The sequence below is a fragment of the Tiliqua scincoides genome, chromosome 1, assembly GCF_035046505.1.
Source record: "Tiliqua scincoides isolate rTilSci1 chromosome 1, rTilSci1.hap2, whole genome shotgun sequence".
Taxonomy (NCBI): Eukaryota; Metazoa; Chordata; class Lepidosauria; order Squamata; family Scincidae; genus Tiliqua; species Tiliqua scincoides.
In genome coordinates, this window is record NC_089821.1 from 231,973,463 (window position 1) to 231,986,989 (window position 13,527).

The following is a 13,527-nucleotide window of genomic DNA, read 5'->3' on the forward strand; positions in this document are numbered from 1 at the left end:
ACTTGAGCACTCTTAGCAAAATGGGGTCATTTGTAGAATATCATCCATCAATTAAATATTAATATCAAAATGTGTTGTTGATAATGTCAAATATATTCAGACAGTCAATTGATTGCAATTTTGCATGTTCAGAATGATCTCATCACAGTCTAACTTTACTCTCCATTGACGGTTACTGCTTGCATTAGTAGCAATTATGTCCAGGGCCAATACAGGATGGAAGATTCAGATAAACTGATAATTGCAATCATTATGTGAAAACAAAATGGTGTGGCCCTCTCCTAATACAACACTGTATAAGGTCCGGAAGCAATCTGTAGCAGAAAGCAGAGTGTTATTGTCTATTGGCAAAGAATGTTTTAAAATTAAAGCTTTCAGGGAATTTGTCTGAGATTCTTCAAGTAAGATTATTTCTACAACCCTGGATCTCTCTCTCTGCAATTTTCATTGCTCTGTATTCACTTATATTTACACCATACATTTCCAATGCGTTCAGCAACACCAGTAAAGGATTCGATGCTTACAGAATGCCTACATAGGTGAGAAACAAAATGAAGCAACCTGATCTCGTCTGATCTCGGAAGCTAAGCAGCGTCAGGCCTGGTTAGTACTTGGTTGGGAGACCCCCTGGGAAAACTGGGTTCTGTAGGCTTATACCATAGTCTTTCGAGACTGAAGGTTGCCAACCATTTGCCAGCTTTTTAAGGTGATGCCTTTTTTAATGACTAGTTTTTACTAGTCAGATGTCTCAACTGCCGCCCAAATATTGTGCAATTCTCGGCATTGCCGAGAAAAATTCTTGGCATATTTGAAGTGAGGAGGATATGACAAGTAGAAGTACAGTGGCCACGCCTTATCCGAAGGCTTGGCATCCGCAGATTTGAATATCCACAGATGCCGAGTCCATGGCTGGAGGACCTCAGAGGACATCCCGGACGCAACTGGAAGTGGTTTCCATTCTTGATTAGGAGGTGTTCTGAGGTGTAGGGGGGCAGGTGGGCAACCGTCTTGGCACACTTGAGATCTGATTATCATATGGCCAAGCCCTGTTTGAATGTTCCACAGAGCCGGCATTTACTCCAGCTTGGATGACACCAACATTCCATGAAATAGATTGGCCATATGATATCTAGATTCCAGGTGTCTCTTGAGCTTGGCTGCTGTGCTATTACAGGGAGGAAAGAGGCAGAAAGTGGGATCTGCATGGTGCAGCAGATTTGGGAGTGTGATCATTCTCCTCACCATTGCAAACAAGGAAATATCGAAAGCTCAGAGGTCATAATATGGGTCTCAGGATTCGTATTGCAATCTAAACATGATTATTAAGGAGAGGTAAATTATGCATCTCAAATTATTATTCTTTTTTCCTCCAGACAATACAGAAGTCACAGAGTCACATGCTGTGGCAAAACCACCATGCAAAAATAGGGGTTTTTGTTTCAAATTCCCGGCTAATTATTTCTTTTTGTATGGCTTGCAAATTGGGGCACAATGCACAAAATCTTGGAGAGCAAAGCCCAAGACAATCGTAGGATCTGGGAGACAGCATGAAAAAGCCCCAAATCCACTTTAAATCTTACATTTCCATTGTAACCTATTATTACTTTGCAACATGAGCTTTCTTAAATATTGGTCACTAACAACCCCCCCCCCATCTTTATTAGTTTTCAAGTGCAAGTAGGCACCAAAGACAACTCTGAATTTTGTCATTCGTGATGAACCCCACCTGTTTACACTGCCCTAGTTTTAAGTTGTATTTTAAGCAATGATTATTTGAGGATTATTAAAATCATTTAGGACTATTTTTTTCCCTGATCCCTTAGGAAGAAACTGCAAACAAAAACCATGATCTTTGCTGATGCTTGATAGATTATCATGTCAGCACACGCAACTCCATTTACTGGCCGTCACAGCAAAAGCCACAATACATCACACATACACACACGTGTGTGCACGCCTGAACACATGAAATGCACACAGTTCAGCAGACAATGTCAACAAGCTGGAGTATAAGCCAAGATCTTTCTACCTCTTTTCATAACAGGTTAGTGCTCGCCCTCAGTGTTGGTGTACAGTTTTTATGGCAGGGGAAAATTGGGATGTTTCTGCCCTACAAAAATAAATGTGTTGAATGCTTTAGTTTGGACTTACACAATGCTGAAAACGTGAGTCAAAGGCACTGTCACATATTTTAATGGGGGGGGGGAGAAAACCCCAAACTATACGCAACATAATTGAAAGGGTGATTTCAGGTTAGACAATGCAGAGTGAGAAGTAATACCTCCAATTATTTTACACCTTGGTGATCTCTTTTTTGTTAAGAAAAAGTTCCAATTTTTTTTTCCAGAAAAGAGCAGATGTGGACAGGTTGCCTGCTTAAGCTGCTCCTTCCGTTTCACCTGTTGCAAAAGATTATGGTGGGGCCTGTGTTAAAGCAGCGCACGGTGGCTTGAGTACCTGATCCCTCAAATACCATCCAAGGACAACCGGTTAACCGTGTGTCTAACAAGAGTAGAAACTTACCACGCTGCGTGTGAATTTCTCAAAAGATGTTCGGCGATCCAATGTGTTTCCCAACTTAAAGTGAAAGAAAAAAAATAAAAAAGGGAAAGGAAACAAAAGAAGCCAAGAAGAACAGACCAGGAAAAAAAAGCAATGATGAAGCAATGGGCTGGCTCAACACAAATCTCAGGTACAAATCACAAAGCAGAAGCAAGTGTAGGAGAGGGTGCAAATGCTCACAGAAAATGCAAAGGGGAACGCTGGTTCTGTTTTCCACTTGATCCAGTAAGGGCAATCTACGTGCAGAAACAGGCCTGCACTGCCTTTTGGATAAGATTCCATTCACAGGCACAGAAAGAAAGTAATAAACAGCACCGGGACTGCACATATAGAGATGTTGGTTTCCAGTGAGTAAGGTAGGATGGCAGCCTCTTACTGAACACAAATGATCTTACTTCTATGTAAAATACCACAATTTCCAAACACCTCTGCGTAGAAGGTTCTGTACTGTTCCTCCACTGCTAAGTGAATGAGTGGAACAGGCAGTTTTGACTACTCTGATCACCTGTGTGGTTATGGTAATATCTGGATCAGAGCCTGTGGTCAGGAACATTTGTTAAGTGGGACAGATTGATAGAATAGTTCAAAGATGAAAAGCATAACAATGAGGCATGGATTTAATCCTGCAAATTAAATCTAGATAAATGTGCAAGAACTTCCATCTACATAAGAGGCTATCAGGCTCATTCTGGGTTTCCATTTATATTATATGCCAACAGTTCAGTAATTCTATTTTGAGTTGATTTATATGCATAGCTGCTACAATTCATAAAGAAGAATCTTGACTTTCTAAGGAATCCAATGACTGTCAATTCAAAGAATTCAGGGTAATATTGAACCACCTTCAGTCTTCCTATATGCAAAGCATGTGCTCTGTCCTTGAGCTATGACCCCCTCCCTGCATTGGTGCTTCCGGGTAGTATCAGAGCAGGAGAAAAAATTTATCTCTATCTTCTCTACACCTTTTATAATTTCACAAACTTAGGCCTTTCCTGATGGGGAACAAGTTGAAACTTATGATTATTTTAATTGCCATTTTCTCTACCTTTCCTAGCAGTATTATGTCTTTTTTTCAGCCTGTACAACATGAACTGGTCATGTATTGTGGTCACTCCATATATTGATATAAAAGCATTAGGATACTGTCTCATTTTCAGTCTTTTTCCTAATATTGCCTGACACTTTTCACTGTCCCTATGCACTGAGTTGACATTTTCAGGGCCAATGTCATGCTTGTTTCCCAGCAGACAGTGAACTAGGGTTAGACAGACCACTTGTAACTAATGACCCAGTCCTATCAATGAGGTATGCAGGCAGACCCTGAGCTGTTGCAGTCTACTCCATTGTCCACCGTTGTGGACAGGGATTGGAAAGAGACAGGGATGGACAGATCATAGTCCAACTGGTGGCCACTGAATCCTATATCCCATCCCACCAGCAAAAGAGCTGGTGTAGATCTGAGTAGGCTCATAGGGGACCAGGCAGTGGCCAGAGAGGTAACTTGACTTACTTCTCCCAGCAGATCTGGATCTCTGCTAGCACACAGGATATAGCATCCTGCATCCTGTGTGCCAATGTGGGATAGGATTGGGCTTTAAATCTAGCAAGAAGTAGTAGATATAACAGGAAGAGGAACAAAATTCCCAGTGATCTATAAACAACAGAAGGTTACTTCTCTAAGGTCTTGAATGCATTGCATTTTTTATAATTATGCATAGTATTTTTTAATTTATAAATTATTACATTTGAGATAAGGTGAAAATTGCTGCATATCAAACTTTATTACTTCAAAATTTTATTTATAAATTGACCTCCCTATAAGTGACTTTCCTGATTTACATAATTTGATTTCTTGAAGGGTTATATAATGTGGATGTCAAAATGAAACTGGTCAGTTCAACTCATTCAGGCATGCAAAGATGCAAAATAAACACATGCATGGGCCTAATCAGTATTCATGTGATGCTCAAAACTTAACTGACCTCTTCACCTACCGGATACATAGCTGAATTACCCAAAGGGAGACTGAGGCCCATATGGTGGCAAGGAGAAGCCACCACTGAAAGAGAGGAAATACATAGACAAGATGGACCAATACCTTCTTCTTGGCCTGTAGTAGTTCCTGGTAGGCACTGGATCGTATAAAACGAGGATATGAATCACTTTTCATCAACTTGTAAATGTGCTCCTAAAATATTACATGCAAAAAAAGGAAAGTTTAAAACACATTTTTGAAAGCAGGTCACTTACCAATAGGACACACAAAAGGAGACACATACATTTTTAAAATGTTAAATGAATGTTTGTGAATTGATATTCTTGTATGGCCCTGCTGATGCTAAGCTTCAGCTGTTTAGGATGAAAACATCTATGGGAGGGCCTTTATGTACGGATCCCATATCCGCAGATTCACTGATGCATGGATCGGGTTCAAAGGCCTCCCTGCGCACCCCTCCACAAGTGTAGAGGAGAGCTCTGCTCCCCTCGCCTCCAGAGAGTCCTCTGAGCCTAGCAGAGGCCACATCCGTCTGTCTGTAGCCTCTGCTGGGGTCAGATTGAGACCAGTAGAAAAAAAAAATGCTTCTTCCAGTTGCTCCATGAAACCAAGTGATGTTTTTAATGCCTTATAAGGCGTTAGGAGTATATACAAAGAATATATCTTTGTATATACAATGTCATGATCAAACAACAGGAGTAGTAGTTCTGCTAAGAAAAGTAACTATGCAAATTATTTTGGGCATGCATAATTATTTATTTAAAGGATGGTTATAATTATTACATCAGTGCACATGATACTCTACAGCAGTTTCTCATACATTTAGCACCGGGACCCACTTTTTAGAACAGGGGTGCCCAAACCCCGGCCCTGGGGCCACTTGAGGCCCTTGAGGACTCCTAATTCAGCCCACAGGTAGCCTCCAGTCTCCAATGAGCCTCTGGCCCTCCAGAGACTTGCTGGGGCCCTTGCTGGAGCCTGCGCTGGCCCAATGCAACTGCTCTGTGTGAGGGTGACTGTTTGATCTCTCACATGAGCTGTGGGACAAAGGCTCCCTCCACAGCTTGCTGTTTCACATCTGTGATGCTGCAGAAGCAGAGAAAGAAAGGCCAGTCTTGCTTTGTGTAAGGTCTTTTATAGGCCTTGATCAACCTTCATTCATTCATTCAAGTTCCATCTCTAATATATTCATTTATGTAAATATATGTAAATTTATTCAAATTTGAAATGTGAATTAATTCTTTTTTATTCCTGGCCCCTGACACAGTGTAAGAGAGATGATGTGGCCCTCCTGCCAAAAAGTTTGGACACCTCTGTTTTAGAATGAGAATCTGTCAGGGCCCACCGGAAGTGATGTCATGATCTGAACTGACATCATCAAGCAGGACAATTTTTAAAAATCCTAGGCTGCAATCCTACCTACACTTACCCTGGAATAAGTTCCGTTTACTGTCATTGTTAAAAGAATTTTCATAGTAGCTTATTACAGTTCTGTAACAGGTACAGGTCTGTAAGATTTCCCCAAATATAGTCACATACCATGGTAGCATCAAGTCTAATATATTAAAAATAAAATATTGAAATGAATGGGGACCCACCTGAAATTGGCTTGTGACCCACCTAGTGGGTCCCAACCCACAGTTTGAGAAACACTGCTCTACAGAGTTGAGTGAGAAAAAAATATACTGGCCCCAGCCCCCAAGGAGTGTCTAAAAGAGAGGATGGGGAAAGGAAATGGGAAGGATTGCAAATTATAGAAGAGGGGGGACCTAAACCTTGGACACAGTTGGGAATGAAGATTAAGGGATTAAACCAAAGGCCTTGTGTAAAAGGCAGATTTAGAACAGAAGAGGTACAGAAGGCTGTAATGGAACTCCTCTTGTTTTCTGCATGCAGTGTTATTCTGAAGCTGTTTAATCCACACATGCACTGGCCCTACTTGCATGGGAGAGGGTTGTTGGATTAGGGTGACCATTCATGATTAGGGAGAGGATGCCATACATGGGGATTGCAAGGGTGAATGGGTGGAGTCTTGTTAAAACAAGATACCAGCTTGGACAGCTGAGGTTGGCAAAGTTGGACAAGCATAGGTTACAGCCAGAGCTATAACAAAATGTTTATAATGACCAAATGACAAAGCTCCAGAGAGCGTGAAAGGTATGAACAAGGAATATGTGCTGGATATCGTCATTTCTGAAGACAAAAGCCCCTGATGCTTTCTCGGTTTAGACAGTAAGTTGCTGCAATTGTGTATTTCTGGTTGTGGAAATACCAGAATGAGTTGGATCTTATTTTAAAAAGCCATGTGGCTCATCTGACTATTACTAATGGTACTGAACCCAAGTTCTGTATGTGATACGAGCCAACATAAAGCACTCTAATCCAGTCCCAGGCACTGCCCCATGACAGTGAGGACTAATAGGAATGCCTGTGTGGAAAAGCATGAATAAAGACAGCCATCTAGTGGCATAAGAGGAAATTGGCATTTACTGTGCATTTTTATTTCATCAGATTAAGGAGTCAGAATATTTTCAGATGTCCAGAAGAATTGGAGCAAGTGCAGCTGCTTCCCACTGATGATCCATTGGTCCATCTAGCTCAGTATTGTTTGCCCAACAGTTCTCTAGGCTTGTACAGACAGGGGTCTTTCTACCTGTTGATATCAGGGACTGCATGCCACTTGCCATATTTTTAAAAGAGAAAAGTGGTTGAAAAACCTTCTAAATGAATAAAATGAACCTTGGGCCTTTTGCATGCCAAGAACATGCCCAACCACTGAGCTGTGGTAGTATTAAGAAGCAGTTAGTTGTGGCCAACCTGCACAAGCCATGTCCAACCTATGAGTCAGTGTGCCAGACTAGCATACTATTCCACATTTGGAGTCCTCCCCTCCCAACCCAATCCAACTATGTTGGAGAAAGTCTGCCTTTTTAGCTGCGTAGCACTAAAAGCAAACAGAAGGGGAGACTGAGAATTTCTCACATTAGCCAGAGTCTCACCCCACAATAAAGACAGCAAAAGCATTCTCACACTCATTGATTACCTTAAGGTCCTCTCTTTTTCAACCTCCTCCAATCCTTTCACCAGCTCTTAGTGCTGCCATGTTCCTTTCACTAGCCCAGAAACCTGCTTCTGGTCCACTCTGAGGACTGAAGTGCCAACAATTGTCCCACAGCCTCCTTTGCACACTTTTGTCTAGATGCAGGCACACTAACAAAACCCCAACAATTTGCTGTAAAGCAGCTGTGGGCAATAGCCTGGCTCAGGCAAGAGCTGAGCTGTGTGGCTGGCAGAGAGAGCCAGGAAGAAGGTGGGGAGGGGGAGCTTCCAGCAACAGCCAAGCACGGGAAGGTGTGCATGCATGCACATGCATGCAGAACATGTATTATCACTGTAATTATCACTGCAAGTAAAAGAGGTTGCTGCCACTGCTGACGGTGGAGAAGGCAAGAGAGTGAAGAAGGTGGGGGATTCAACACAGCAGCACAGCCAGCAATTATCATCAATCAGAGGGTTATCAACCACCGTGGGGGCTGGATAAATAGCTTCCAGTGATCATATCCAGCCGGAGGGCCTTATGTTTGAGAGCCCTGATCTAGGAAATAAATTAAATAGAACTAAAGTGGGTTTTCAACAGTCTACACAGAGTTTCTGGCATATTATGTAAGTACAGGTGCAACCTATTTATCCACAGATTTTTTTATCTGCAGATTTGTGGGGTGGGGTGGGGTGGGGGAAGCTGAAAGTCACACACACTCCTTTGCTGGCTTCTTGCTCCATTTCCAGGCAGCCCAAAACACTGCAGCTGTTTCCAGCAGGGAAATAGCCCTGGAGCCATGGAAGAGGTTCCCCTTGTGAAGGAACAGTAACACTCTTGGAGCCCCTGAGCCAGCAAAGAGGCTGAAGAGGGGAGGGGGGGCAGAAAACCTCTGTAGCCAGAGCCAGTGCAGCAAGGTGGAGCACTCACTCACTCACTCTCACACACACACACAGGGGCAGGTGCAACAGAGGGGATTGCTTTAAAAAAGCCAGGGAGTGCTTGCCCAATTCCCACCCAACTCTCCAGCCTACAGAAACAAAACAGTTCAGCAAGCAAGCTTTCCCAGCAAGCAAAGCATGAGATTTAGGATACAATCTGATCCACACTTTCCTGGGAGTAAGCCCCATTGACTAGAATGGGGCTTACTTCTGATATGACTGGACTCTTAAAAGCTCAGCATCCCACCTGTGAAAGAAGCGGGACAGCTGGCAACAGGGAGGGCTGAGGAGGGGGAGGAAGGAGGGGGAGGAGAGGGGATTGCTTTAAAAAAACCCTCTCAATTCCCCCCCCCCCCCCCGGCACTTGAGATGCTGCAGGCTCTCCATGCTCCAGCCTACGGAAACAAGTCTTCCCAGCAAGCCAAAGCAGGAGATTTAGGCTACAATCTGATCCACATTTTCCTGGGAGTAAGCTTCTACTTCTGAGTAGAAACACATAGGACTGGACTCTTAAAAGCTCAGCATCCCACCTGTGAAAGGGAGAGGTGGAGGGGATTGATAACAGCTGCCTTAGTTTCCTTCCAGCCCCAAGTGTCAGGTTGCAGCGTATTTGCTTAACTCTATGGAATTTAGCACAACCAGTTTTTTGTTAATCATGCCGAGTCACGGAACTAACGTGGATAAATAGGCTCCACCTGTACTCTGCATTTGACAATGATACATCTGGAACACTAGAAGCAGAAATGCTGTTTCACTGCTCTACCTCTCCAAAGCCAGAGGTATATTTGGACATGTCTATGTGAACTGGATCTGCTAACCTGAGCGTCGCCAAATGTATGCCGCCCTGGTTCCTTCACATTCTGTGTGGTTTTGTCATAGCTTTTGGAATCTAAGTTAATGGCACTCGGTGCTCCAGGGGCAAGAAATTCTTGCCAGATCTCCTGCACTCTGTTAGGGACTTCCCGCATTGGTCTTTTCTTCAAATCTTCTACTGCTAACCAGAACCTGTACAGGAAAGCATAGAAACAACAGTTATGGATTTTAGTAGCACTGGGTCCAGTAGCATCATTTCCTTAAGTTTCATTTTAAAAACATGACTGTAATAGAATAAGAACAACAGTGGCGTAGCAAGTGCCTGTTGTTTAAAACAACTGTTTAAAGCAACAGTAATAGAGGCCCAGCAGAAGTGTATACCGCAAAGGAAGCAGGACTCGACTAAGTCGAGGAGGGTGCCCGCATGGCTAACGAGCCAAGTTAGAGAGGCCGTAAAGGTCAAGAAAACTTCTTTCCATAAATGGAAGTCTTGCCCTAATGAGGAGAATAAGAAGGAACATAAACTGTGGCAAAAGAAATGTAAGAAGGTGATATGGGAGGCCAAGAGAGACTATGAGGAACGTATGGCCAGCAACATTAAGGGGAATAATAAAAGCTTCTTCAAATATGTTAGAAGCAGGAAACCCGCCAGAGAAACGGTTGGCCCTCTGGATGGTGAGGGAGGGAAAGGGGAAATAGAAGGAGACTTAGGGTGCAATCCTAACTTGCGCTGGAACAGGCAAGCCAGGAGGCTTGCACTGTATCCAGCGCAGGATTGTGGCCAGCAGTGGTTTAGCCAGAGGCAAGGAGAAACTTTTCCCCTTACCCCTGCGTAAGGGCTGCTAGCCACAATGGGTCTCCTCGGACTTGTGCCACCTCCTGAAGTGGCACAAGTCTGAGGAGAGCAGAGCGGCTTGAAGTTGCTCCATTTTCCCCAGGAATGGGGGTTGGGATCCGGCCTAACTGCTGGATCCCAGCCCTGCCTCCCACTCCCCGCCCACCCATCCCCGGGGCTGCCCATTACCCTCCCCCCACCCAGGAACACCTCTCTCCCTCCTCCTCACCGCCCCCACGCCTACCTTTCGTCCTTGCATCGGTTTATCTGAGCCGATGCAAGGAGCTGGGTGGAAGCTGGCGCGGAGGCTTCCGTCAGCCTCCACAGGCTGGCACTTCTTGGAGCGCTGGCCTGGCTTCCTCCTGAGGAGGTGCAAACATGCTTTATGGCACATTTGCGACTCTCCCAAGTTGGCCCAAGGGACTTGGGCTGGCATAGGGTGCAGTTTGGATTGTGCCCTTAGAGATGGCAAAGAAATGAGTTCTTTGCATATGTCTTCACGGCAGGACCTCGGGCAGATACCGCTGCCCAAATGGCCCCTTCTGACCAAGGAATTAAGTCGGATAGAAGTGAAAAGAGAAGATGTTTCAGACCTGATTAACTAATTAAAAATCAATAAGTCACTGGGCCCAGATGGCATCCATCCAAGAGTTATGAAGGAACTGAAGAATGAAGTTCCTGATCTCTTGACTAAAATATGCAACTTGTCCCTTAAAATGGCCACAGTGCCAGAGAATTGGAGGATAGCAAATGTCACACCAGTCTTTAAAAAGGGAAGGAGAGGGGACCCAGAAAACTATAGGCCAGTCAGCCTAACACCTATTCCAGGTAAGATGGTGGATTGCTTCATTGAAGATAGAATCTTAAAACACATAGACGAACAAGCCTTGCTGAGGGAGAATCAGCATGGCTTCTGTAAGGGTCTCACAAACCTTTTAGAACAGGAGTGTCAAACTCATTTCAAATAGAGGGCCAGATAGCATTCATGATCCTGCTGAGAGCCAGAAGTTATGTCATTAGGCAGGAAGTGATTTCATTAAATAGGTAATAACCAAAAATAAACACTTTTTCTCACTTAGGAACTCATTAGCTGTAAAATACAAAAGAGAAAATATGCAAATCTTGATTATATTTCAAGTTATGGGAGAGTTCAATTTCATGTGGGCTGCCCTTACAGCTGTAACACCTCAGCACTGTTCAGCAGCTGAGAGCCTGAGAGTCAGATAAAAAGCTTCCATGGGCTGTATCTGGCCCCCGGGCCTTATGTTTGACACCCCTGTTTTAGAATCTTTTAGAATTCTTTGAAAAGGTCAATAGGCATGTGGATGTGGGAGAACCCATGAACATTATATATCTGGACTTTCAGAAGGCATTCGACATGGTCCCTCATCAAAGCCTACTGAAAAAAACTCCACAGTCAGGGAATTAGAGGGCATGTCCTCTCATGGATTAGGAACTGGTTGAAGACCAGGAAACAGAGAGTGGGTGTCAATGGACAATTTTCATGATGGAGAGAGGTGAAAAGCTGTGTGCCCCAAAGGATCTGTCCTGGGACCGGTGCTCTTCAACCTGTTCAAAATGACCTGGAGAAAGGGTTAAGCAGTGAAGTGGCTAAGTTTGCAGATGACACCAAACTTTTCCGAGTGGTGAAGACCAGAAGTGATTGTGAGGAGCTCCAGAAGGATCTCTCCAGACTGGCAGAATGGGCAGCAAAATGGCAGATGCGTTTCAATGTCAGTAAGTGTAAAGTAAATGCTTGGGATCATTAGAATAGTTATTGAGAACAAAGCGGCTAATATTATAATGCCATTGTACAAATTGATGGTAAGGCCACACCTGGAGTGTTGCATCCAGTCCTGGTCGCCACATCACAAAAAGGACATAGTGGAAATGGAAAAGGTGCAAAAGAGAGCGATGGGCAGCCCAATCCTGAGCTGCCCGGGGCGCCCAGGTTCAGCAGCACCGAGAACAGCCACCGCCAAATCCTGCATGCCCTGGGCTACCGCAGGAGGCGCCTCCGGAGAAGGGGACTTTCGTCCCCTTCCCCCGGGTAAGGTAAGCAGCCCCGCAATGGGGCTACTCACTTTACCACCGACCCTCCACGAGCGCCTTGGATTCTGCAGAGCAGAGCTCCACGGACCCACCTCCCTCCCTCCCCCCAGCACACCTCCAGCCTGCCCCTCCCTGTGTCACGCCTCTCCCCTGCCCTCTCTCCACCCCCTGCCGGCCTCCCCCCTCCCCAGAATGCCTCATCCCCAGTTCATGAGACCGCTGAGCCACGGAGGCTGGGCAACCGCCCCACACTAGCCCAGCACCGTCTGGCACTGGACTAGCATGGGCGGGAGCCTGGCAGAAAAGCTCTCAAATGTGCCTTATGGCACATTTACAACAGTGCTTGGTGGCATGAAGCCGTGCCACCGAGCATAGGATTGGACTCTAAGATGATTACTGGGCTGAGGTGCCTTCCTTATGAGGAAAGGCTACGGCGTTTGGGCCTCTTCAGCCTAGAAAAGAGGCGCCTGAGGGGGGACATGATTGAGACATACAAAGTTATGCAGGGGATGGACAGAGTGGATAGAGAGATGCTCTTTACACTCTCACATAACACCAGAACTGTGGACATCCCTAAAATTGAGTGTTGGGAGAGTCAGAACAGACAAAAGAAAATATTTCTTTACTCAGCATGTGGTTGGTCTGTGGAACTCCTTGCCACAGGATGTGGTGATGGCATCTGGCCTAGATGCCTTTAAAAGAGGATTGGACAAAATTCTGGAGGAAAAATCCATTATGGGTTACAAGCCATAATGTGTATGCGCAACCTCCTGATTTCAGAAATGGGCTATGTCAGATGCAAGGAAGGGCACCAGGATGCAGGTCTCTTGTTATCTGGTGTGCTCCCTGGGGCATTTGGTGGGCCGCTGTGAGATACAGGAAGCTGGACTAGATGGGCCTATGGTCTGATCCAGTGGGGCTGTTCTTATGTTATTAAGCGGGGGTGGGGTGCTGGTTAACCCTGGGTACCACACCAGAAATGGTGCACATGGAACTCAACCAAGATGGCAGCCACTAGGCTGCATTTCTTGTTTCAGCAGCTTTGCAAAGAAGCAACTCAGTTTCAGCTCAGAGGCAGAGTCTCCTAACACAGCCAAGCCACTTGTTGTTTCGGGAAGCAGACTTCTGCCACTGGATGGAGGACTAAGGGCTGCTGGGTTGGTTTTGTGCTGTTTTCTATTGCAAGCTGCCTTGGGGATCATTTGGACTGAAAGACAGGATAAAGTCCTTCAAAATATATAAAGAAATAAGCACACCTTTTCTTCCTTTATTTTTACCCATCTAATGTTCC

General features: G+C 44.8%; 1 protein-coding gene across 4 annotated transcripts in view; it reads right to left on the reverse strand.

Moving 5' to 3' along the window:
- Positions 1-13,527, reverse strand: part of RGS7 (regulator of G protein signaling 7) — a 180,802-nt gene that overhangs the window by 1,868 nt on the left and 165,407 nt on the right. For all 4 annotated transcript variants that reach the window (XM_066611476.1, XM_066611474.1, XM_066611475.1 and 1 more), the window contains 3 exons: positions 9,355-9,541; positions 4,661-4,750; positions 2,524-2,577 (listed from right to left, as the gene is read on the reverse strand). In XM_066611476.1, the coding sequence (XP_066467573.1) occupies positions 2,524-2,577; positions 4,661-4,750; positions 9,355-9,541 (331 nt within the window). The remainder of the gene's footprint in view (positions 1-2,523; positions 2,578-4,660; positions 4,751-9,354; positions 9,542-13,527) is intronic.